Source organism: Leucoraja erinacea, chromosome 31 (genome assembly GCF_028641065.1).
Source record: "Leucoraja erinacea ecotype New England chromosome 31, Leri_hhj_1, whole genome shotgun sequence".
In the NCBI taxonomy this organism is placed as follows: Eukaryota; Metazoa; Chordata; class Chondrichthyes; order Rajiformes; family Rajidae; genus Leucoraja; species Leucoraja erinaceus.
This window is the reverse complement of record NC_073407.1, coordinates 8,183,806-8,201,996: the sequence shown is the minus strand read 5'-3', so window position 1 is coordinate 8,201,996 and position 18,191 is coordinate 8,183,806. Positions and strand designations below refer to the sequence as shown.

At 45.4% G+C, this 18,191-nt stretch overlaps 1 protein-coding gene across 1 annotated transcript in view; it reads left to right on the top strand.

Moving 5' to 3' along the window:
* adgrd2 (adhesion G protein-coupled receptor D2) overlaps nucleotides 1-18,191 on the top strand; it is a 102,561-nt gene that overhangs the window by 38,221 nt on the left and 46,149 nt on the right. The window contains exons 14-20 of the mRNA XM_055659856.1: nucleotides 1,662-1,788; nucleotides 2,865-2,968; nucleotides 4,634-4,736; nucleotides 7,026-7,179; nucleotides 9,111-9,244; nucleotides 10,270-10,385; nucleotides 14,307-14,427. Of these exons, the coding sequence (XP_055515831.1) occupies nucleotides 1,662-1,788; nucleotides 2,865-2,968; nucleotides 4,634-4,736; nucleotides 7,026-7,179; nucleotides 9,111-9,244; nucleotides 10,270-10,385; nucleotides 14,307-14,427 (859 nt within the window). The remainder of the gene's footprint in view (nucleotides 1-1,661; nucleotides 1,789-2,864; nucleotides 2,969-4,633; nucleotides 4,737-7,025; nucleotides 7,180-9,110; nucleotides 9,245-10,269; nucleotides 10,386-14,306; nucleotides 14,428-18,191) is intronic.

Sequence of the window (18,191 nt, the reverse complement as noted above, 5' to 3'; positions counted from 1 at the left end):
ACCAGCGATCCTCATACACTGACACTATCCTACACACTAGGGATAATTTACATTTATGCCGAGCCACCCTACGTCTATTACTCTATGTCTACGTTGTGCTGTTGTGTTTATAAAGGTGGTCCTCTAGTTTTAGATACCTTTAAATAGCTTTGCCACAGGGACAATTTTCCTATCATCCAGATCATAGTTATGACATCTCTGCCACATCTCCCCTCAATGTAAACAAACGCAGACTCTCCCCATAACTGAAATGTGCCATCCCAGACACAACCCCGTTACACTCCCACCCACGCAATCATGTACTTCTCTGCGTGATCACCAGAGTTGTACGCTGCCTTCTGCTGCAGCCTGACCGATAGTTTATAGACAAAAACACAAACTGCTGGTGGAACGCAGATGGTCAGGCGGCATTTGTGGAGGGAATGGACAGAAAACCTTTTGAGGCAGGACCTTCCATCAGTCTGAGGAAGGGTCTCAACTCGAAACATACCTTTCTCCTCATGGATGCTGCCTGACCCATTGAGTTCCCCCAGCAGTCTGTTATTTTGCTCAAGAATCTGGCACCTACAGTTTCTTCTGTCTCCAACATTTGATAGGAATGTTCTTGTTAAAGAGGTTGATGCAAGTTGTCGTTGCATTGGTCCTCTGTAGAGGTTTAATCCAGTTCAATGCAATAGCCATCGGTCTGGAAGCACCGCAGCAGGGTGAAGACTCTGGATGTCCACAGTAAATCAAGTGTCCAATTGCAGACTAATTTGGACTGAAGAATTAGAACACTGGTGGCAGAGTGATGCAGCTGGTAGAGCTATTGCCTCACAGCACCAGAGACCTGGGTTCGATCCCACTCTTGGATGCTATCTGTGTGGAGTTTGCATGTTCTCCCTGTGACCTCATGATTTTTCTCCAGGTGCTCCAGTTTCCACCCACATCCCCAAAATGTGTGGCTAACTAGCCTCAGTAACTTTCCCCCTAGTGTATAGGGAGTGGATGAGAAGTTGGGATAACATGAATAGGTGACCGATGATCAGCGTAGACTCGGTAGGCCGAAGGACCTGTTCCCATGCTGTATCTCTAAACTAAACTAAATTGAATTAAACAGAACGTGGCTGTTACTTATAAACAACTCAGTAATTCCGAGGACGGGTGAAAAAATGATTTACACATGTTACCAGTTTTAGGGAGTTTGAGTTATACAGAGAGTCTTTTTTTCCCTGGAGTGTCAGAGGCTGGGGGTGGGGTGAACTTATGGAGGATTATAAAATCATGAGGGATATAGATAAGGTGACAGGATAGGTAATGACATCCTTGCTGGAGCAGGGTACCAGAACTGTACAAATGTATCCTTACCAATATCCAACTGTAACATGACGTCCCAACTCCTGTACTCAAACCTGCGACTGATGAAGGCAAGTGTGTCAATGCCTTGTTCACCACCCTGTTTATTTGTGTTTCCTCTTTCATGGAACTATGTATCTGCACCCCGCGGGTCTCTGTTCTACAGAAGTCCCCAGGTGCCCTACCATTTACTGTGTAACCCTACCCTGGTTTGTCCCACCAAAATGCAGTTATCTGAATGAAACCCTAATTTACAAAGAAAAATGTCACAACAAAAAGTTGACCCTCTCGCATGGTGGGACTGATGCAGTGACTTGTGCCCACAGGCCAGGGACTGGTGGAAGCTGGTCCACACACGGCTGCAGCATCGTCCAGTCTGATCGCCAGTCAACAACATGTTTCTGCAACCACACCACCAACTTTGCTTTGCTTTTCCAGATTTATGAAACAAAGGTAAAGCGTAACTTATTTATTTTCTTTAGCATATAATTTCACTGCATGAATGCTTGCACGGGTGCAGGATTGTAAAAGTTGACATAGTTGTAAACTTGTGTCATCACCAGCATGTTCATTCTGAGCAATGACTCGTTGTAACTTACCTCTCTCACCCGACAGCTATGTTCTCTGATGTTGGACAATTCTCCCTGAAGAAAAAGGATCTGAGTGTCTACCCTATCTATGCATCTCATAATTTTCTATTAAGTCTCCCCTCAACCTCTGATGTTCCAGAGAGAACAATCCAAGTTCATCCAACCACTCCTTGTAACTGAGACCCTCTAATCCAGGCAGCATTCCAGTTTACACCCCAGCGGTACGAACATTGACTTCTCTAACTTCAAATAGCCCTTGCTTTCTCTATCCATCCCCTTCCCCTTCCCAGTTCTCCCACTAGTCTTACTGCCTCCGCCTACAATCTATCTTTGTCCCCGCCCCCTCCCCTGACAACAGTCTGAAGAAGGGTCTTGACCCAAAACGTTGCCCATTCCTTCTCTCCAGAGATGCTGCCTCACCCGCTGAGTTTCCCCAGCAATTTGTGTCTACCTAGCATTCTGGTAAACCTCAGCATATGATTGGATAGCATCCAAAACAAACATATTCACTGTACCTTGGTACATGCGACAGTAATAAACCTAAACTTAAACCCAAATACCAGTGATTGACACAAAAAGCTGGAGTAACTCAGCGGGACAGGCAGCATCTATGGAGAGAAGGAATGGATGACATTTCGGGTCGAGGCCCTTCTTCAGACTTGGATTCGGTACAGAGATTATCTTGGTGAAATTTACAGTTGCAAAAGTATCATTCAGGCACGATAGACCAATTGCCTGCCTGTCGTTTTCTTACATTTGTATGAATGTCCCCCGGCCCAGCCTCAGCAGGGATTTCCACAGGTTACAAGGGTCTGCACCTCTTGAGCCTCTATGAGATCAGTTGAGGGAGTTACCAGTTTGATTCCTTCTTGCCGTTTATGCTGCTGCTGTATTTTTAACATCACAGCACCACATAACACAACTTACCTTTATTCCCAGCAAAGTTCCTATGAAGAAGCTGTACTAATGAAGTTAACCCTGACTGGCTGCTCTGTGTCCCTGTGTGCAATGGTGACCACGCTGATAGTGTTTGCAGTGCTGGGGTGAGTATTTGCTGTCCTGCTGTGCACCTTCAGTTATTCATTGCACCCTGTCTACACATTTTGTTTTGTAACACTATTTGCCATTCATAATGATTCAAGCTGAGTTCCCAGTGAAGTAGTATAACACCAGGATTATCCGCCCTTAGGTTTCTTGTCCAATACGTGTAAGCGGCTGGTATGAGTGTTAGCACAGGACCATGGTGTCAAGCGTAGTTTAATGAAAAGAACGTCAGATTCAAGCATCCCCAGTGGCACTCCCTATTGAAGTTTATCTTCAAGTGATTCATAGAAGAGGAATAGGCTCTTCGGCCAACAATGTCCGTGCCGAACATGATGCCAAGTTAAACTAATCTCATCTGATCCTTATCCCTCCATTCCCTGCATATCCATGTACCTATTGAAAATCTCCATGTGCCTAGCTAAATGGCACATGGTGTCAGATGTCAAGAGAAGCTGGCACTCCATTTACTTGACTTCCTACTTCTAACTAGGTGGGTTGCATCAGTGAGTTATTTCAGGCAGGGAATGGGGTTGGTGATTCCGACATGTAAAATGTGACTAGCGTAAAGGTTCACAGAACGTAACCTTACGTAAGACGAGAAATGCCTGTATGTTCTTCAGGGAAGGAAATCTGTCTTTCTTACCCAATCTGTATGTGACGCTAGACCTACTAATTGCCTGACTCATGGCTCCCCTCTGAGATGGCCCGGCAATCACTCGGTGCAGTAACAACTGGAGATGAGCAGTAAATGCCGTTTTAGTGCCTCCTAAATGAACAAGTAAAAGGTGGCACGGTGGTGCAGCGGTAGAGTTGTTGCCTTAGAGCATCAGAGACCCAGGTTCAATCCTGACCATGAGTGTTGTCTGCACGGAGTTTGCACGTTCTCCCTATGAGCACGTGCCATTATTCCGGATGCTCACGTTTCCTCCCACACCTCAAAGACGTTCAGGTTTGTAGGTTAATTGGCTTTGGTAAAATTGTAAATTGTCCCTGGTGTGTAGGATCGTGCTAGTGTACGGTGTGATCGCTGGTTGGCGCAGACTCGGTGGGATGAAGGGCCTGTTTCTGCGCTGTATCTCTAAAGTCTAAAGTTCTAAAGAAATAAACCACAGTTATGTACAGGAATTGTATACGCACACAAGATGTATTTCATGACTTCACAGTGAGTGGAGCCATCCTTTAGTATAACACCAACCAACCTCCCGTCCATTGACTCCATTTACACTTCACGCTGCCTCAGCAAGGCCAGCAGCTTAATCAAGAGCAAGTTGCACTCTGGCCACTCCCTCTTCTCCCCTCTCCCATCGGGCAAGAGATACAGAAGAGTGAAAACACACACCTCCAGATTCAGGGGCAGTTTCTTCCCAGCTGTTTTCAGGCAACTGAACCATCCTCCCACAACTAGAGAGAAGTGCTGAACTACTCTCTACCTCATTGATGACCCTCAAACAATCTTTGATCCGACTTTACTGGCTTTATCTTGCACTAAATATTATTCCATTATCTTGCACCTCTGCACTGCGAATGGCTCGATTGTAATAATTTATCGACTGGTTTGCATGCAACAAAAGCTTTACACTGTAACTTGGTACACGTGACAATAAACTAAACTGAAAACTTCAGCTTTTTGCAAGATTCAGTGACGGGGGATAATTGTCTTGCAGAGTTCCAAACTCCGACCGAACTACCGTCCACAAAAACCTCATCGGTGCACTGATCGCAGCCGAGACTCTGTTGCTGGCGAGCGAATCTGCAAGGACACATCGGGTAAACAAGATCAATTGAAAGCCTCATGTTCATTCATTCAACTACAATGCTCTGGCCTGGAGAGGAATAAAACCAGCAATAAAGGATTGAAAGGGAACTGGAAAGGCTAGCTGAGGTTCATGGTCCAATTACCTTTGAAACTTATAAATGCAAAGCCTATATGAAGTCGGATCAAATCAACTAGAATGCACTTAGCGAACATACAACAGTACAGCATAGGATAGAAACATAGAAAATAGGTGCAGGAGTAGGCCATTTGGCCCTTTGAGCCTGCACCGCCATTCAATATGATCATAGCTGATCATCCAACTCAGTATCCTGTACCTGCCTTCTCTCCATACCTCCTGATCCCTTTAGCCACAAGGCCACATCTAACTCCCTCTTAAATATAGCCAATGAACTGGCCTCAACTACCTTCTGTGGCAGAGAATTCCAGAGATTCACCACTCTGTGTGTGAAAAATGTTTTCCTCATCTCAGTCCTAAAAGATTTCCCCCTTATCCTTAAACTGTGACCCCTTGTTCTGGACTTCCCCAACATCGGGAACAATCTTCCTGCATCTAGCCTGTCCAACACCTTAAGAACCCCTTAAGGATCGGCCCCTCAGACCCACAACATTTGTGCAGAACATGATGACAAGTTGAATTGATCTCATCTGCCTGTACATGATCCATATCCCTCCATTCCCTGCACTCCGTGTGCCTATCTCAAAACCCATTAAATGCCCATATCACATCTGTCTCCACCACCACTCCTGGCAGCACATTCCAGGCATCCACCACCTTTTGTGTAAAATAAAACAAAGCCCCCAAAAACATCTCCTTAAAACTTTGCCACTTTCACCTTAAAACTATGCCCACAAGTCTTTGACATTCTAATGGGGCCTGTCCCACCTAGGCGACTTTTTAGGCGACTGCAGGAGACTATGCAGCTGCCACATGTTCGCGGGTGGTTGTCGGGGAATCGCCTTCATGAGGAATCGAGAGGAGTTCCCGCATTCCGGGAACTAGTTGCGGCCTCATTATGGTCGCCTCGAATTTTTCAAAAAATTGAAAAATGTAGAAAAAATGTTCATGTTGAAAAATTAGCGGCGCCTGGAATGAAGACGCCATGGAGAGTAGCGAGAATTCTGGTGCCGAAGGTGGGTCGCCAGGAGATGCTAGTGAGTTGCCAGGAACTCGTAGGTTCGCGTTGGTTGTAGCTGGTGCTGACCGGTGAATTTCATTGGCTCATTGGGGAAAAAAACGTAAGCAGTAGTTTTCAGAACCAAGGATAACCGACCAGTAACGATGAATGTCCGCCGAGCTTCACAGCCGTGTATCTCTGGCTTCTTAAAAGTTGTCTCCACTCCTTCTCGCCCCCTTCTCCCCCACCTCCCACCCCTCTCCCCCCCTCTTTAAAAGGACTCACCGTACACTGTGCTTTAGCCATCTTAATTACCGCGCCAACCCTGTTTATTGCGGTATCACCTTGGCTTTGCACCGTGTGAATTTCACTCAGACAGCTCTCTCCCCGCTTGCCCTGTCCCCCGTGTGTGTGCGGCGCGATTGTAATCATGTATAGTCTTTCCACTTACTGGTTAGCAGTCAACTTTGAGTGGGCAGATGTGCTTCGAGTCCGCTCTGTAATCTCCAGTGTAAAATGCTAGACTGACACACCAGTGCAGTGCTGGGGGAAGGGGGTTGTCTCTGTCCACTAGTATCATTCTGTGAACAGGGTGTTAAGCAGAAGTCCTCTCCCCTGAGAATAAACATCTCTCAGTTTGATTCTGACAATGATTTCTTGGGCAATTATTACTACTGCAGTCATCATCACTTTGAATACTTCATCACTATCATGGTGCCATATTTGGGATCTTGTTGCGTAGACATCAGCTCCTGTGATTCACACATTGACAATGTGATTACCATTCGAAAAATACTTAATTGCTAAAAAGCCTAGCAGGGATGTGAAAGTTGCAACAGAAAAGCAGGACTCTTTTGTTTGCAAGTATAACATTTAAAAGATATTCGGGCAGGTATAATGATAGGAAAGGTTTAGAAGGATATGGGCCAAACGCAGGCAGGTGGGACTAGTGTTAATGGGGCATTTTGGTTGTCGTGGGCAAGTTGGCCTATTTCTGTGCTGTATGACTATATTTTTTTTTTGCCATTTTATTGGCAACAATTGCTGGTGGTGCAGCTACACATGTGTAACAGTGCTGGTTCCGGTACTGGGTTATCCCAGCAGGGCAGTGCATTTTACACTGTGGTGGGTGGCTCTGCAATTTACTGCCTCGTCTCCCACCAGGTGGCGTGTTGGATCGTTACGGCTCTTCTGCACCTGTTCTTCATGGCTGCTTTTGGCTGGATGTTGGTGGAAGGAATTCTCCTCTGGAGCAAGGTCATCGCAGTCAACATCAGCGAAGGCAGGAGGATGAAGTATTACTACCTGATCGGCTGGGGTAACGTAATCCTTGCCTTCCTTCTGTTAGACACGCACTTATCTGCAGTTCTCAGAATCATTATTATTTACACAGAAGCAGGTACATTTTTAACTCTGGGTGAGCGGTGAGCTTTGAGCTGGCCAGATGGAGGGTCAAGGTGTCTTGAAACATATATGGGAGTTTGTAAACTGTAACATCCAGGTTCAGGAATAGCTTCTTCCCAACGACCTTCAGACTTGTGAACACTACGAATTCCAACTAAACTCTGAACTTCGAACTGCCTGAGTTGCACCAGGGACGTTAGGCTTTGTTTCATTTTTGCATTATATTGTTTTTTTTAAATTAATTGGAATTCTTTTCTTTTTGTTTAGTTATCATATTATATTTATTACTTGCTGTGCTGCTGCAAGTACGTATTTCATTGTTCTGTTTCAAGACATTTACCAATAAAAGCGCTTGTGACTCTTGACTCTCGACCTTGGTATGTAGATGAGGTCCACTCCTGACCTTAGCGGGGAAGGATCAGGACTGACCCTACGAGTGGCCGGATGAGACTGGAACCATCCCTCTTGTATGGTGGAGGTTGGGGGAAGGGATGATGAAGGGTCACAGGTGATCTCAAGTCATCAGATCATCTAGCGTCTCACACACCTACTGTTAAATTGTGTCCACACTTGTGTGTGTTTAACCTCAGTGTTGGTCCGAACCTCATCTTTATTGGCAAGTGGCCTGGTCACCATTTAAGTTGTTTTCAACCATTTGGTCATTTCTTGCGACAGCAATCCAAATTATGTGAAGAATATTCAGTTCTAATTTAGACCGAATTTATGTTCAAAGGATCTGCTGCATGTTGTCATTACAGGAATGTTTATACTTGGGTTAAAGTTGGGATGTTATCCCTCTTCAGTGCCAGTGCTTATAAACAGGAGGCAGGGATGGAGAGGAATGGACAGAGTGAGAGGGATGCAGAGACAGGGGAGGGGAGGGAGAGAGAGTGAGAGAGGCAAAGACTGGGACAGAGGCAGAGTGAGAGAGAAGGCGAGGCAGAGACAGGAGGGGGAAGAGAGGCAGAGACGTGGTGGGGATTGTGGGGAGAGACAGGGACCGGGGGAGAGAGAGGCAGAGATGGGGCAAGAGAGTAATGTAGAGAGAAAGAAATGGAGACAGAGAGAGGCGGGCATGGAGTCATAGTCGGGGAGAGACAGAGATAGAGACAGACAAACAGGGACAGAGGGAGACGGGGAAGGAGACAGTAAGAGAAGAGTGAGCGAGGCAAGGACCGGAGAGACAGACAGAGAGACGGTGAGAGAGGTGGAGACAGACCGATTCAGAAAGAGAGAAAAAGAAAGTGGTAGAGGGGCAGAAACGGAGGCACACAGAGAGTTTGTAGAGAGACAGAGCAAGTGAGACAGACAGCAACAGAGCTGGAGATGGAAAAAGGCAAACAGATGAAGAAAACAAGGGGAAGAGAGATAATAATACTAAAGAGGGAGAAAGGGATGCTGAGAAAAGATGGAGAGAGAGATGATACACAAGACATTATGATGGATGAGGAGGCAATCAACGATAAATTAAAAATATATGACAAGAACTGAAGAGTAACTAAGTGTGATGAGTGAGTCTCAGCTCTGGAGGATGAGACGTGTACATAACGGTGTTAGCTTAACCTTTTGTTGAAGGCGAAGGAGGGTGGAGTTTTCTTTACCCACGTACTTATCATTGTGCTGTCAATGTTGAATTTCGTGTCAAATCATAAGACTTTTAGTTGCATGCTCTTAACATTTTCAGAACAATGATTTAAAATTAGTAGCAATTTTACTGCGACGAAAAAGGATCGAGCTGGGGAAATTAATTGAATGAAATTGAGTTTCTCTAAAATGTGTGAGATGAAGGCAAGAGGAATGGTTGTTACAGAGAAATAGGAAAATAACATATATTTTTTCTTTCAGGATTCCCAGTTTTTATTGTGGTCATCACCGTGGCAACTACCAGCGACCGATACATCGCTGACAATCATTGCTGGCTGAACATTAAGGGCAACGTGATCTGGGCCTTTGTTGGGCCTGTCCTTTTCACTCTAACAGTGAGTAGCTTTGCTTTCTTTATCAACACAGCAGATGAAGTTGTCAGACATTCAATCAGAGCCACAAATGGCTCAGTACATCTCTGACTCACTTTCTTCGATACGGAGGGTAGTCAGCTATTTATATTGTCAGCAAAGGCCTTTATTAGTGAAACGGCGTTGGGAGCCAGCATTGACATCCTTCTACAAAATTCTTCAGCAAATCCAAAGAGGTACAGGGACAATGAAAATCTCACTTGCAACATCATCACAGGCACATGGACAACACACAACGGGATAATTGTACATAAATCCCACATAGATTCCACAAGACCGTGAAAAGAAAGGGACAATGCAAGAACAATTGTGAAAATACGCAATTAGAAAACAAGTTCATGACTATGCAAGAGATGGTCTGTAGTGGTCGGCGGCAGCGGAAGCGGCGGCAGCGGGAGCCTCGGCGGCAGCGGGAGCCTCGGCGGCAGCGGGAGCCTCGGCGGCAGTGGGAGCCTCGGCGGCAGCGGGAGCCTCGGTGGCAGTGGGAGCCTTGGTGGCAGTGGGAGCCTTGGTGGCAGTGGGAGCCTTGGTGGCAGTGGGGCCTCGCAGTCAATGAGCATGAGGGGGGAGAAGAAGACAATGGGGATCTGGCATGGGGAGAGGGTCGGGGGCACTGTAGCCATTAATTTTGAATCCTCTGCCCAGTGGATAAGCCTGCCTTCGTTTGTTTGTTTGTTTGTTTGTTCTGGTGAAGGCGCTGTGTACACGCAGCCAGCCAACAGTCTCTTGGCTTTTTCTTTTTGTTTTCACTTTTAATTTCAAGTTTTTGTGTACCTTGTGTGTTGTGATTGTCAGCAAACCAATTTCTCTCCGGGGATGAATACATTTTATCGTATCGTATTGCATGGTTAGTTTCTGGACATTGAGAGAATACAGTGAGCTGGCAAGTGGTGCTGAGGTAAATGCTCAGCCAAAGACTGGGCAGGAATGAGGGGCCCTCATTTCATATTGTCTTCATGACTCTTGTGACTTTTGTTCTTGCATTGCAGTTTAATGCGTTTGTCCTGTGTCGTGTGGTGGTGATCACAGTCTCCAGCTTCCAACGGCGCTCGGTGATGTTGGTTTCGGGGGCCAGCCTGCCTCACCGCGTTTACTCCCAGACGTGGTGAGTTGCAACGATGCGCCGCCTGTCACGCTGTCACGTGGACAGACAAGGGAACAGGGTGACCGCTGTTTTGCAGACATATCACAATTATCTGAGGGCACTCAAGCTCTATTTATATGATTGGTGGAAATGGGTTAGATATTTTGTCTGGGACATGCTGCATCAATTAATGACAGCAAACCTGATCCAAAGCAATTGGAAAACAACATGAAACTGCAGACGCTGGATGTGCATAGAAAATTAATGGCTCAGACTCGGGGCACAATTCTGTGAAATGCAGAGGGGAGAATCTTGGAAGTGCAGCCTGCTGTGAAGAAACGTCAGCAGACATCAAGAAGGGTCCCGACCCAAAATGTCGCCTATCCTTTCCTTCCACGGACACAGTCTGACCCGCTGGGTTCCTCCAGCATTTTTATTTCCACAAGGGGACGCTGGCAGGCAGCTGAAGCGGGTGATAGACACAAAGTGCTGGAGAAACTCAGCGGGTCAGGCAGCATCTCTGGAGAAAAAGAATGGGTGACGTTTCGGGGCGGGACCCTTCTGAAATGGGAGGTTCCTTAACAACTCTGGAGAGAACAAGAGGAGACATTTCAAGTTTCACATGGGTAGGAGAGGAGAGGAGGCAGTGCTGTTGGTGCACGAGTCTATGTCAGTGTTGAACAAACATCTGGAGCGCCTTCATCGGAAGCACAGAGTGAAAATCCCAGCCTTCTTCTCACAAGTAGAGCACGTTTTGTTCACTTCCGAGCCCCACTCTGCAACGAGGGCCCAGAGGTTCAGCAGAGGAGGTCTCGGGCTGGGCTGAGATGCACTTCGAGTACGGTGAACGTGAGGTTACCCTTCCCAGAGCAGAGAAGATTTGGAAGAAATTTAAGGGCCTGTCCCACTGGGCGATTTTTTTTCGGCTACTGCCGGCGCCATTGACTGACGTATCAGAGTTGCCGAAAGATTTTTAACATCTCAAAATCCAGCGGCGACAAAACAAAATGTTACGACACTTGAGACACTCGATACGTCATCACGCCGCGTCACGCAGCATAATGCGCAACTTTTTCGGTACCTGATACGTCAGTCAATGATGCCGACAGTCACCGAAGAAATTGCCAAGTGGGACAGGCCCTTTAATAGATGGTGCTTCCATTGGCTGACAGAGGATAACCAGGGGATCAGGATAGGGGTGATGAGCAAGAGATGAAATGACCGACTGAGGAAAACTCATTGGTAATCAGCAAGTACACCTGGAATTGGCTATCTGAAAATGGACTCACTCATGGCCTTCAAAAGGAAGTTGGGTACATACGCATGGTATCACGGTGGCGCAGCGGTAGAGTTGCTGCCTTACAGCACCAGAGAACCGGGCTCAATCCTGATTACGGGTACCGTCTGTGCTGAGTTTGTACGTTCTCTCTGTGACCAGCGTGGGTTTTCTCCAGGAGCTCAGGTTTCCTTCCGCACTCTAAAGGCATACAGGTTTGTAGGCTAAATGGCATGGTGAAATTGTAAATTATCCCTAGTTGTGTGTAGGATAGTGTTAGTGTGCAAGGACCACTTGTCGGCAAGGACTAGGTGGGACATAGGGTCTCTAAACTAAACTGAACTACTCCAAAGGGAAAATATATTGGAGGAAGGAGCAGGGAAGTGGAAATAATTGGATTGCATTTTGAATAAGCTGGCACAGCTTGGAAGGGCCGAAGGGCCTCACTCAGTGCCGTGCTTCCTTATGATTACAGGGCAATATCACAGGGGAACTGTGGGAGTGCAATGGCGTTTAACCAGGGATAGGTGTGTAAACGGGAAGCGGGTTGGTGCACAATATTTACCGCTCGCCCTCACAGCACGGTGCCGCCACATGTACGTTGTGAACAGCTATCGGGATGTATCACAGCACGGTTTGGGAACAACTTCATCCACCACCACAGAAATTCCCCAGGGTGGGAATGCCAAACACTAGAGGGCATAGCTTTAAGGTCAGAGGGGAAAAGTTTAAAGGAGATGTGTGGGGCAAATTTTTTTTTTACACCGAGGGTGGTGAGTGCCTGGAAAGAGTTGCTATGGGGGGGGAGGGGGGGTGTTGGAGGCAGATAGTGGAGACGTGTTTAAGGGGCTTTTATATAAACACATGGATAGACAGGAGTTGGAAGGCTATGATCATGTGCAGGCAGAGGAGATTAGTTTAACGTGATCATGTTGAGCATGGATATTATGGGCTTATGGGCCTGTTCCTTTGCTGTACTGATCTATGTTCTGCTTATAATGCCACCACCGTGGGGGTCTGGAACTCATGTCCCGTAACTCTCACCACATTTAAAGTGTGCTCCGATGTGGACAGGGGCTGCGATCCAGTGGACCTCAATGAATTTTAGGGGGTTAGTCTGGGCTGTTCTTCTTTAAAGGGCCGGATGGCCTCCTAGATTTTATAATTTTATGAATTTTGCTCCATTCACCCATCCTTCCTGAATCTAGCCATTGCCACTGACTCTGTGTTGCAGTGTTTCAGTGTCAGCTTACTGTTGTGTCTTTTGCATCCGTTCTTGGCCTGAATCCATCCGACCTCTGTGTCCTTCATTTGGCGATTGAGTTAAGCTGTGCTTTCACTCAGTGGGGCAGGTGCACGGAGAGGAACAATCCGGTTAGGATTTGCTTTTGTAATCCTACTCAGCAATTACAAACCTGTAATAGTAGACTTGATCCAAGAGACCCCTTTGATGTAGAAATATTCTCCAACAGCTATGTGCTGGTGACAAATATGGCTCGAGGGAGGCGGCAGATTTTTTTAAAAACTGCCAAACCTTGCTTTTTTAAATCTCTAAAGCAACTTAGATGACAAGATCATAAGTGATAGGAACAGAATTAGGCCATTTGGCCCATCAAGTATACTCCGCCATTCAATCATGGCTGATCTTTCTCTCCCTCCTAACCCCATTCTCCTGCCTTCTCCCCATAACCTCCGACACCCATACTAATCAAGAATTTATCTACCTCCGCCTTAAATATATTCACTGACTTTGCCTCCACAACCTTCTGTGGAACAGAATTCCACAGAGTCACCACCCTTCATTCCTGCATTGGATCACCGGACTGATCTTGACTCAGGTATCCGAACACAACTCTGAAATCCTTTCCCTGAAACCTTGTGTTCGACTAACAACTCATTTGACAGATTGGGACTTTCAGAATTATTGAAGAAAATTAGAGCACCAGAACATCAGGGATAATGGACAAAGACATGACAGATAATGTGGGGTCATCAAGCACTGTTCTCTGAAATTCCTACACACCTCACTTCTAAATGTCTGATCCCTCGTTCAAGACTTTTCCACTGGTGGAAACATCTCAACATCTCTTCTGTGTAGGAAGGAACTGCAGAGTCTGGTTTGCACCGAAGATAGACACAAAAGGCTGATAAAGGGTCTCGACCCCAAACGACCCCTATTCTCCAGAGATACTGCCTGACCCGCTGAGTTGCTCCAGCATTTTGGGTCTATCTTCAACATCTTTTCTCTCTTGCTTCTTATGGATCTTATATTTTTCCAGGAACATCATTCCTTATTCTTCTAAACCCCCAACGAATGTAGATCTAATTTATTTAGCCATTTATGATCGGATAATCCACACATCTCACGAATTGTCTTCTGGAATATTTCTTGAACTGCCTCCAGTATCAGTAAAGTCTGAAGAAAGGTTCTGACCTAAAATATTGCCTGCACAGTATTTCAGGGAGTAACTTTGTGGTGCAGTTCAGTTGTACTTTCCCTGGTCAACAGCAGGTCCAGCATTTCTGATTAAACACCTGAGAGCCACTCCAGTAGGAACCAGAACCATTTCCTCAACGGTCCCTGCTTGGGGGGTGATTTTGTGTTTCACTTGATCCTTCATTTAAGGAGCGAAGGTTTAATCCTGCAATGTTTCTCTTGTTTCCAGGGCAGCTATCAAGCCAGTGGCGATTCTTTTGCCAGTCTTGGGTTTGACCTGGTTTTGTGGGGTTTTGGTCCATCTCGATATTACACTTGGTTACATCTTTGTTGTACTAAATTCCTTCCAGGTAAGTGTGAATCAACTCCTTTGCGCATGTTTAAAGACTACACTGCCTGCATCACAAACATTTAAGGTGCAGGCAAACTGTCTGTGCTTTCTCGTGAGATAATCAGCTATTGTATCAAGTTTTCTTCATAGAGTAGTCATGGGTGTTGGCATTGAACTGTGCAACCTCCGTAGAGTGGCATTATGATAAAAGTGTCCTGTGGATCACAAAGTGGAAAGCGTGTGAGAAATGGAAGCAAGGGTACATTCACTGACCACTCTGTCCTGTTCAATATTCAACGTGATCTAGGTTGATTCACTCGTGACCACAGCACCAGACCCTCGGACTCCCCTGTCATTGAAATATCTGTTAGTGTCTCCTTTGAATATATTCAGCCACCACCATCACAGGTCTCCAGGGAAGAAAATTGCAAAGAGTCATCTTGGGTGAAAAGAGAAATTACTTCTCAACTTCATCTTAAATAGGGCATCCCTTGATCTGCAGATATACCCCACAAGGCCAAGGCTAAAATTGCCCCTCAGTTTGTTAACAGTTTCATTTGAGAGGGTGGACCAAGAGCTTTCCATCCAACAATCTGCTTCTGAAGGGTTGCCGCTATTACAGAGAAGCAAGCCTACCTTTAGCAACAAAACCTCAGGGAGAGGGTTGTTTGTCAGTAAAGCTGAACATACTGTAGTCGTAGAAGATCTTTGCACATCAGCACATTCTACTCTGCCTCCAGTATTCAATTTGATTGACTTAACTAGAGTTGGCTACTCTAGAGTATGTTTAGCCTTCCCCCTCCACCCTATTGACTCCATCTACTGAAGCTTGAAAGCATGCACCACCAGACTTAGCTTCTTTCCTTCTGTTATCAGGCTTCTGAACATTGCCCCCATGGACAAAGTCCATTCGCCTCAACCCCATTGTTGGACTTTGTCTAAGGATCTGATACGCTATAATGTATTGTAATGCAGTGCTCAGTATCTTCCCCTTTGCACTATCTAATGTACGAGTTTGAACTGATTGTATGGTATATCTGATCTCTTTGTATCGCATGCAAAACAAAGCTTTTCACTGTGCGTTGGTACATGTGACAATAACAAACATAACCCTAAACCTAAAATAAGAACAGCTTCTTCCCTGCTTTTCTGCAGACAAGGCACTGGTGTACATGATTAATAAACAAAGGTGTCACGTAGCCAGAAAATAAAATAATGACTTAATAGAATTGCCGGTACACCGTACCACTGTGTAAACTCACAAAAATGAACGTTGGAAGATACCCTGTTAAATTACAGACAATACAACAGTCAATGGTTGCATAGGGCGTGGTGCAATGGTGCAGCAGGTAGTGCTGCTGCCTCACAGCTCCCATGACTGGAGTTTGTTCATGAGCTTGGTTACTTGTGTGGTGTTTGCACCTTCTCCCCATCACCGTTTGGTTTTCTCTGGGTGATCTGGTTTCCTCCCACACCCCAGAGATGTGCTAATTGGTTACCATAAATTACCTCAGCAGGAGGGGGAGAATCAGGATGTGGCTGTTGGACTGTTGGGGTCAAAACAATAGCTCACATCTTTAAAACCTATTAAAAGCTACAACTAGCCCTTAAAGCTTGACACATTGTCAGTTTGAAATATGAATCCCTGTTCCCCAATGGTTCACAGTGGCCTCATGTGCAAATTGTTGCACTGGGGTTAAACCTCATTGAACAGTCAAAATTGGGGGTGGGAACAGTGACTCAGCAGTAGAGTTGCTGCCTTATTACAGCGCCAGAGACCCGGGTTCGATCCCGACTACAGGTGCTGTCTGTTCTGAGTTTATACGTTCTCCCTGTGACCGCCTGGAATTTCTGCGGGTGCTCCAGTTTTCTCCCACACTCCAAAGACATACAGGTTTGTGGGTTAATTGGCTTTGGTAAAAGTATAAATTGTGCGTAGGTAGGGTTAGTGTACGGAGTGATCGCTGTTCGGCAGGAACTCATGTTTCCATGCTGTATCTCCAAAGTCTAAAGATGCACTGTTGTGAAATGGCTGATGAACAACTCCACGTCCTAGGGTCAAGTACAACAACATTCATGAGCAAACACACATGCTTACATATAATTATAATATGGAGACACAGGGAACTGCAGATGAAAGAATCTTGAGCAAAACGCAAAATGCTGGAGAAACTCAGCGAGTCAGGCAGTATCTATGGAGCAAGTTACAGATGACATTTTGGGTCATCCAGACTTAAATGTTCGTTCCTTCCATAGATGCTGCCTGACATGCTGAGTTACTTTGTGTTTGTCCACTTACAATATATCTTGACCAATCGTGCCAGCAGTGGCTCGGTTGACTGCAGTCTTGCCCTCGGAAGATGTGTGTTTGAATTCATCTCCAAATTTAGCACCAAGGGTTACACCCTGCTGCAGTAACAAGTCCCGCCTTGTCAGAGGTGTTTGGGTGATGTCTCTCTTGGATAGAAGTAATATTCAATGTAAGAGGGAAAGTGCATCACTTCACTGGACTTGGCTAATATTTATCTCTCATCAGTCGATCAGGCAATATTGTCATCGTCACTCTGCCGTTTGTGCTTACTGTACACAATTTGTTTTCTATCTTGTACTTTGGGGGGGAAGGGGAGGTGAGAGGTAATCTGCCATTGGATGTGTTGAGGTGAACATTTCAAAAATGCATATAGATTAAAATACAAGTCTATTCTCTCCAGAAGCAATAATATACATAGAACAGTATAGCACAGGAACAGGCCCTTTGTCCCACATTGTCCATGCTGAACATGATGCCAATTTAAACTAATCTCCTCAGCCCGTATGTGATCGATAACCCCCATTCCCTGCATATCCATGTGCCTGTCTAAAAGCCTCTTAAACATCACTATCGTCTCTGCCTCCTCCACCACCCCTAACAGTGTGTTCCAGGCACCCACCACTCTATGTGTAAAAAAACTTGCCCCACACATCTCCTTTAAACTTTACTGCTCTGACCTTAGAACTATACCTTCTAATCCTTGATATCTCCACCCTAGGGAAAAAGGGTTCTGATTGTCTACCCTATCTGTACCTCTCATAATTTTATATACTTCCATCAGGTCTCTCTTCGGTCACCAACGTTCCGCACTTTTAACATTTGTAACATCCGAGGATTTTTCACTCTTGTTGAATTTTTTCAAGTTTCGATGACAAAGAGTTAACGTTAAAAAAAACTTTAGGTTATGTAAATCAATTACAAACGTCTGTCCGATGGAACGAGTGTCTAGCCCTGAAGACAAACTCCTCACATTTTCGTATTGGAATACATTTTGCAAGCTAATTAATTCTCAAAAGAGCAACAATACAAAAGTAATTACCTCCCACTGTTTGCAAACGCAGTGATTAATTGGACAAATGAGATGTTGGTAAGTGCTCCACCGGTTACATAAAATGCTTAAAACTCATGAATTTAGCCTTATCTAGAATTGATAAGTAGTTAAAGTAACTAAAACTGGCAGAATGTTAATAATCACAAAATATTTGGAGCATTGTCCCTTCCATAAATCTCTCAGTTTAAAGTCTCAGCCTTTAAAAATCCACAGTAATCATAAATCTCTTGCCTTCTCATACAGATAGTACTTCCAGCTTGATTGCTTCCTCCCGTTGAATTATGTCAATCCAGTAGAAGGGACAGCCTTCTCTTTTCTTTGGAAAACTTAAGAGTCCCTTGAAGTTGTTCTTCTCACCTCAACAGCCTAACGCTCTACGAGCTTGAAAGTAAAGGGAATGGTCTGAAGAGATGACTTGACC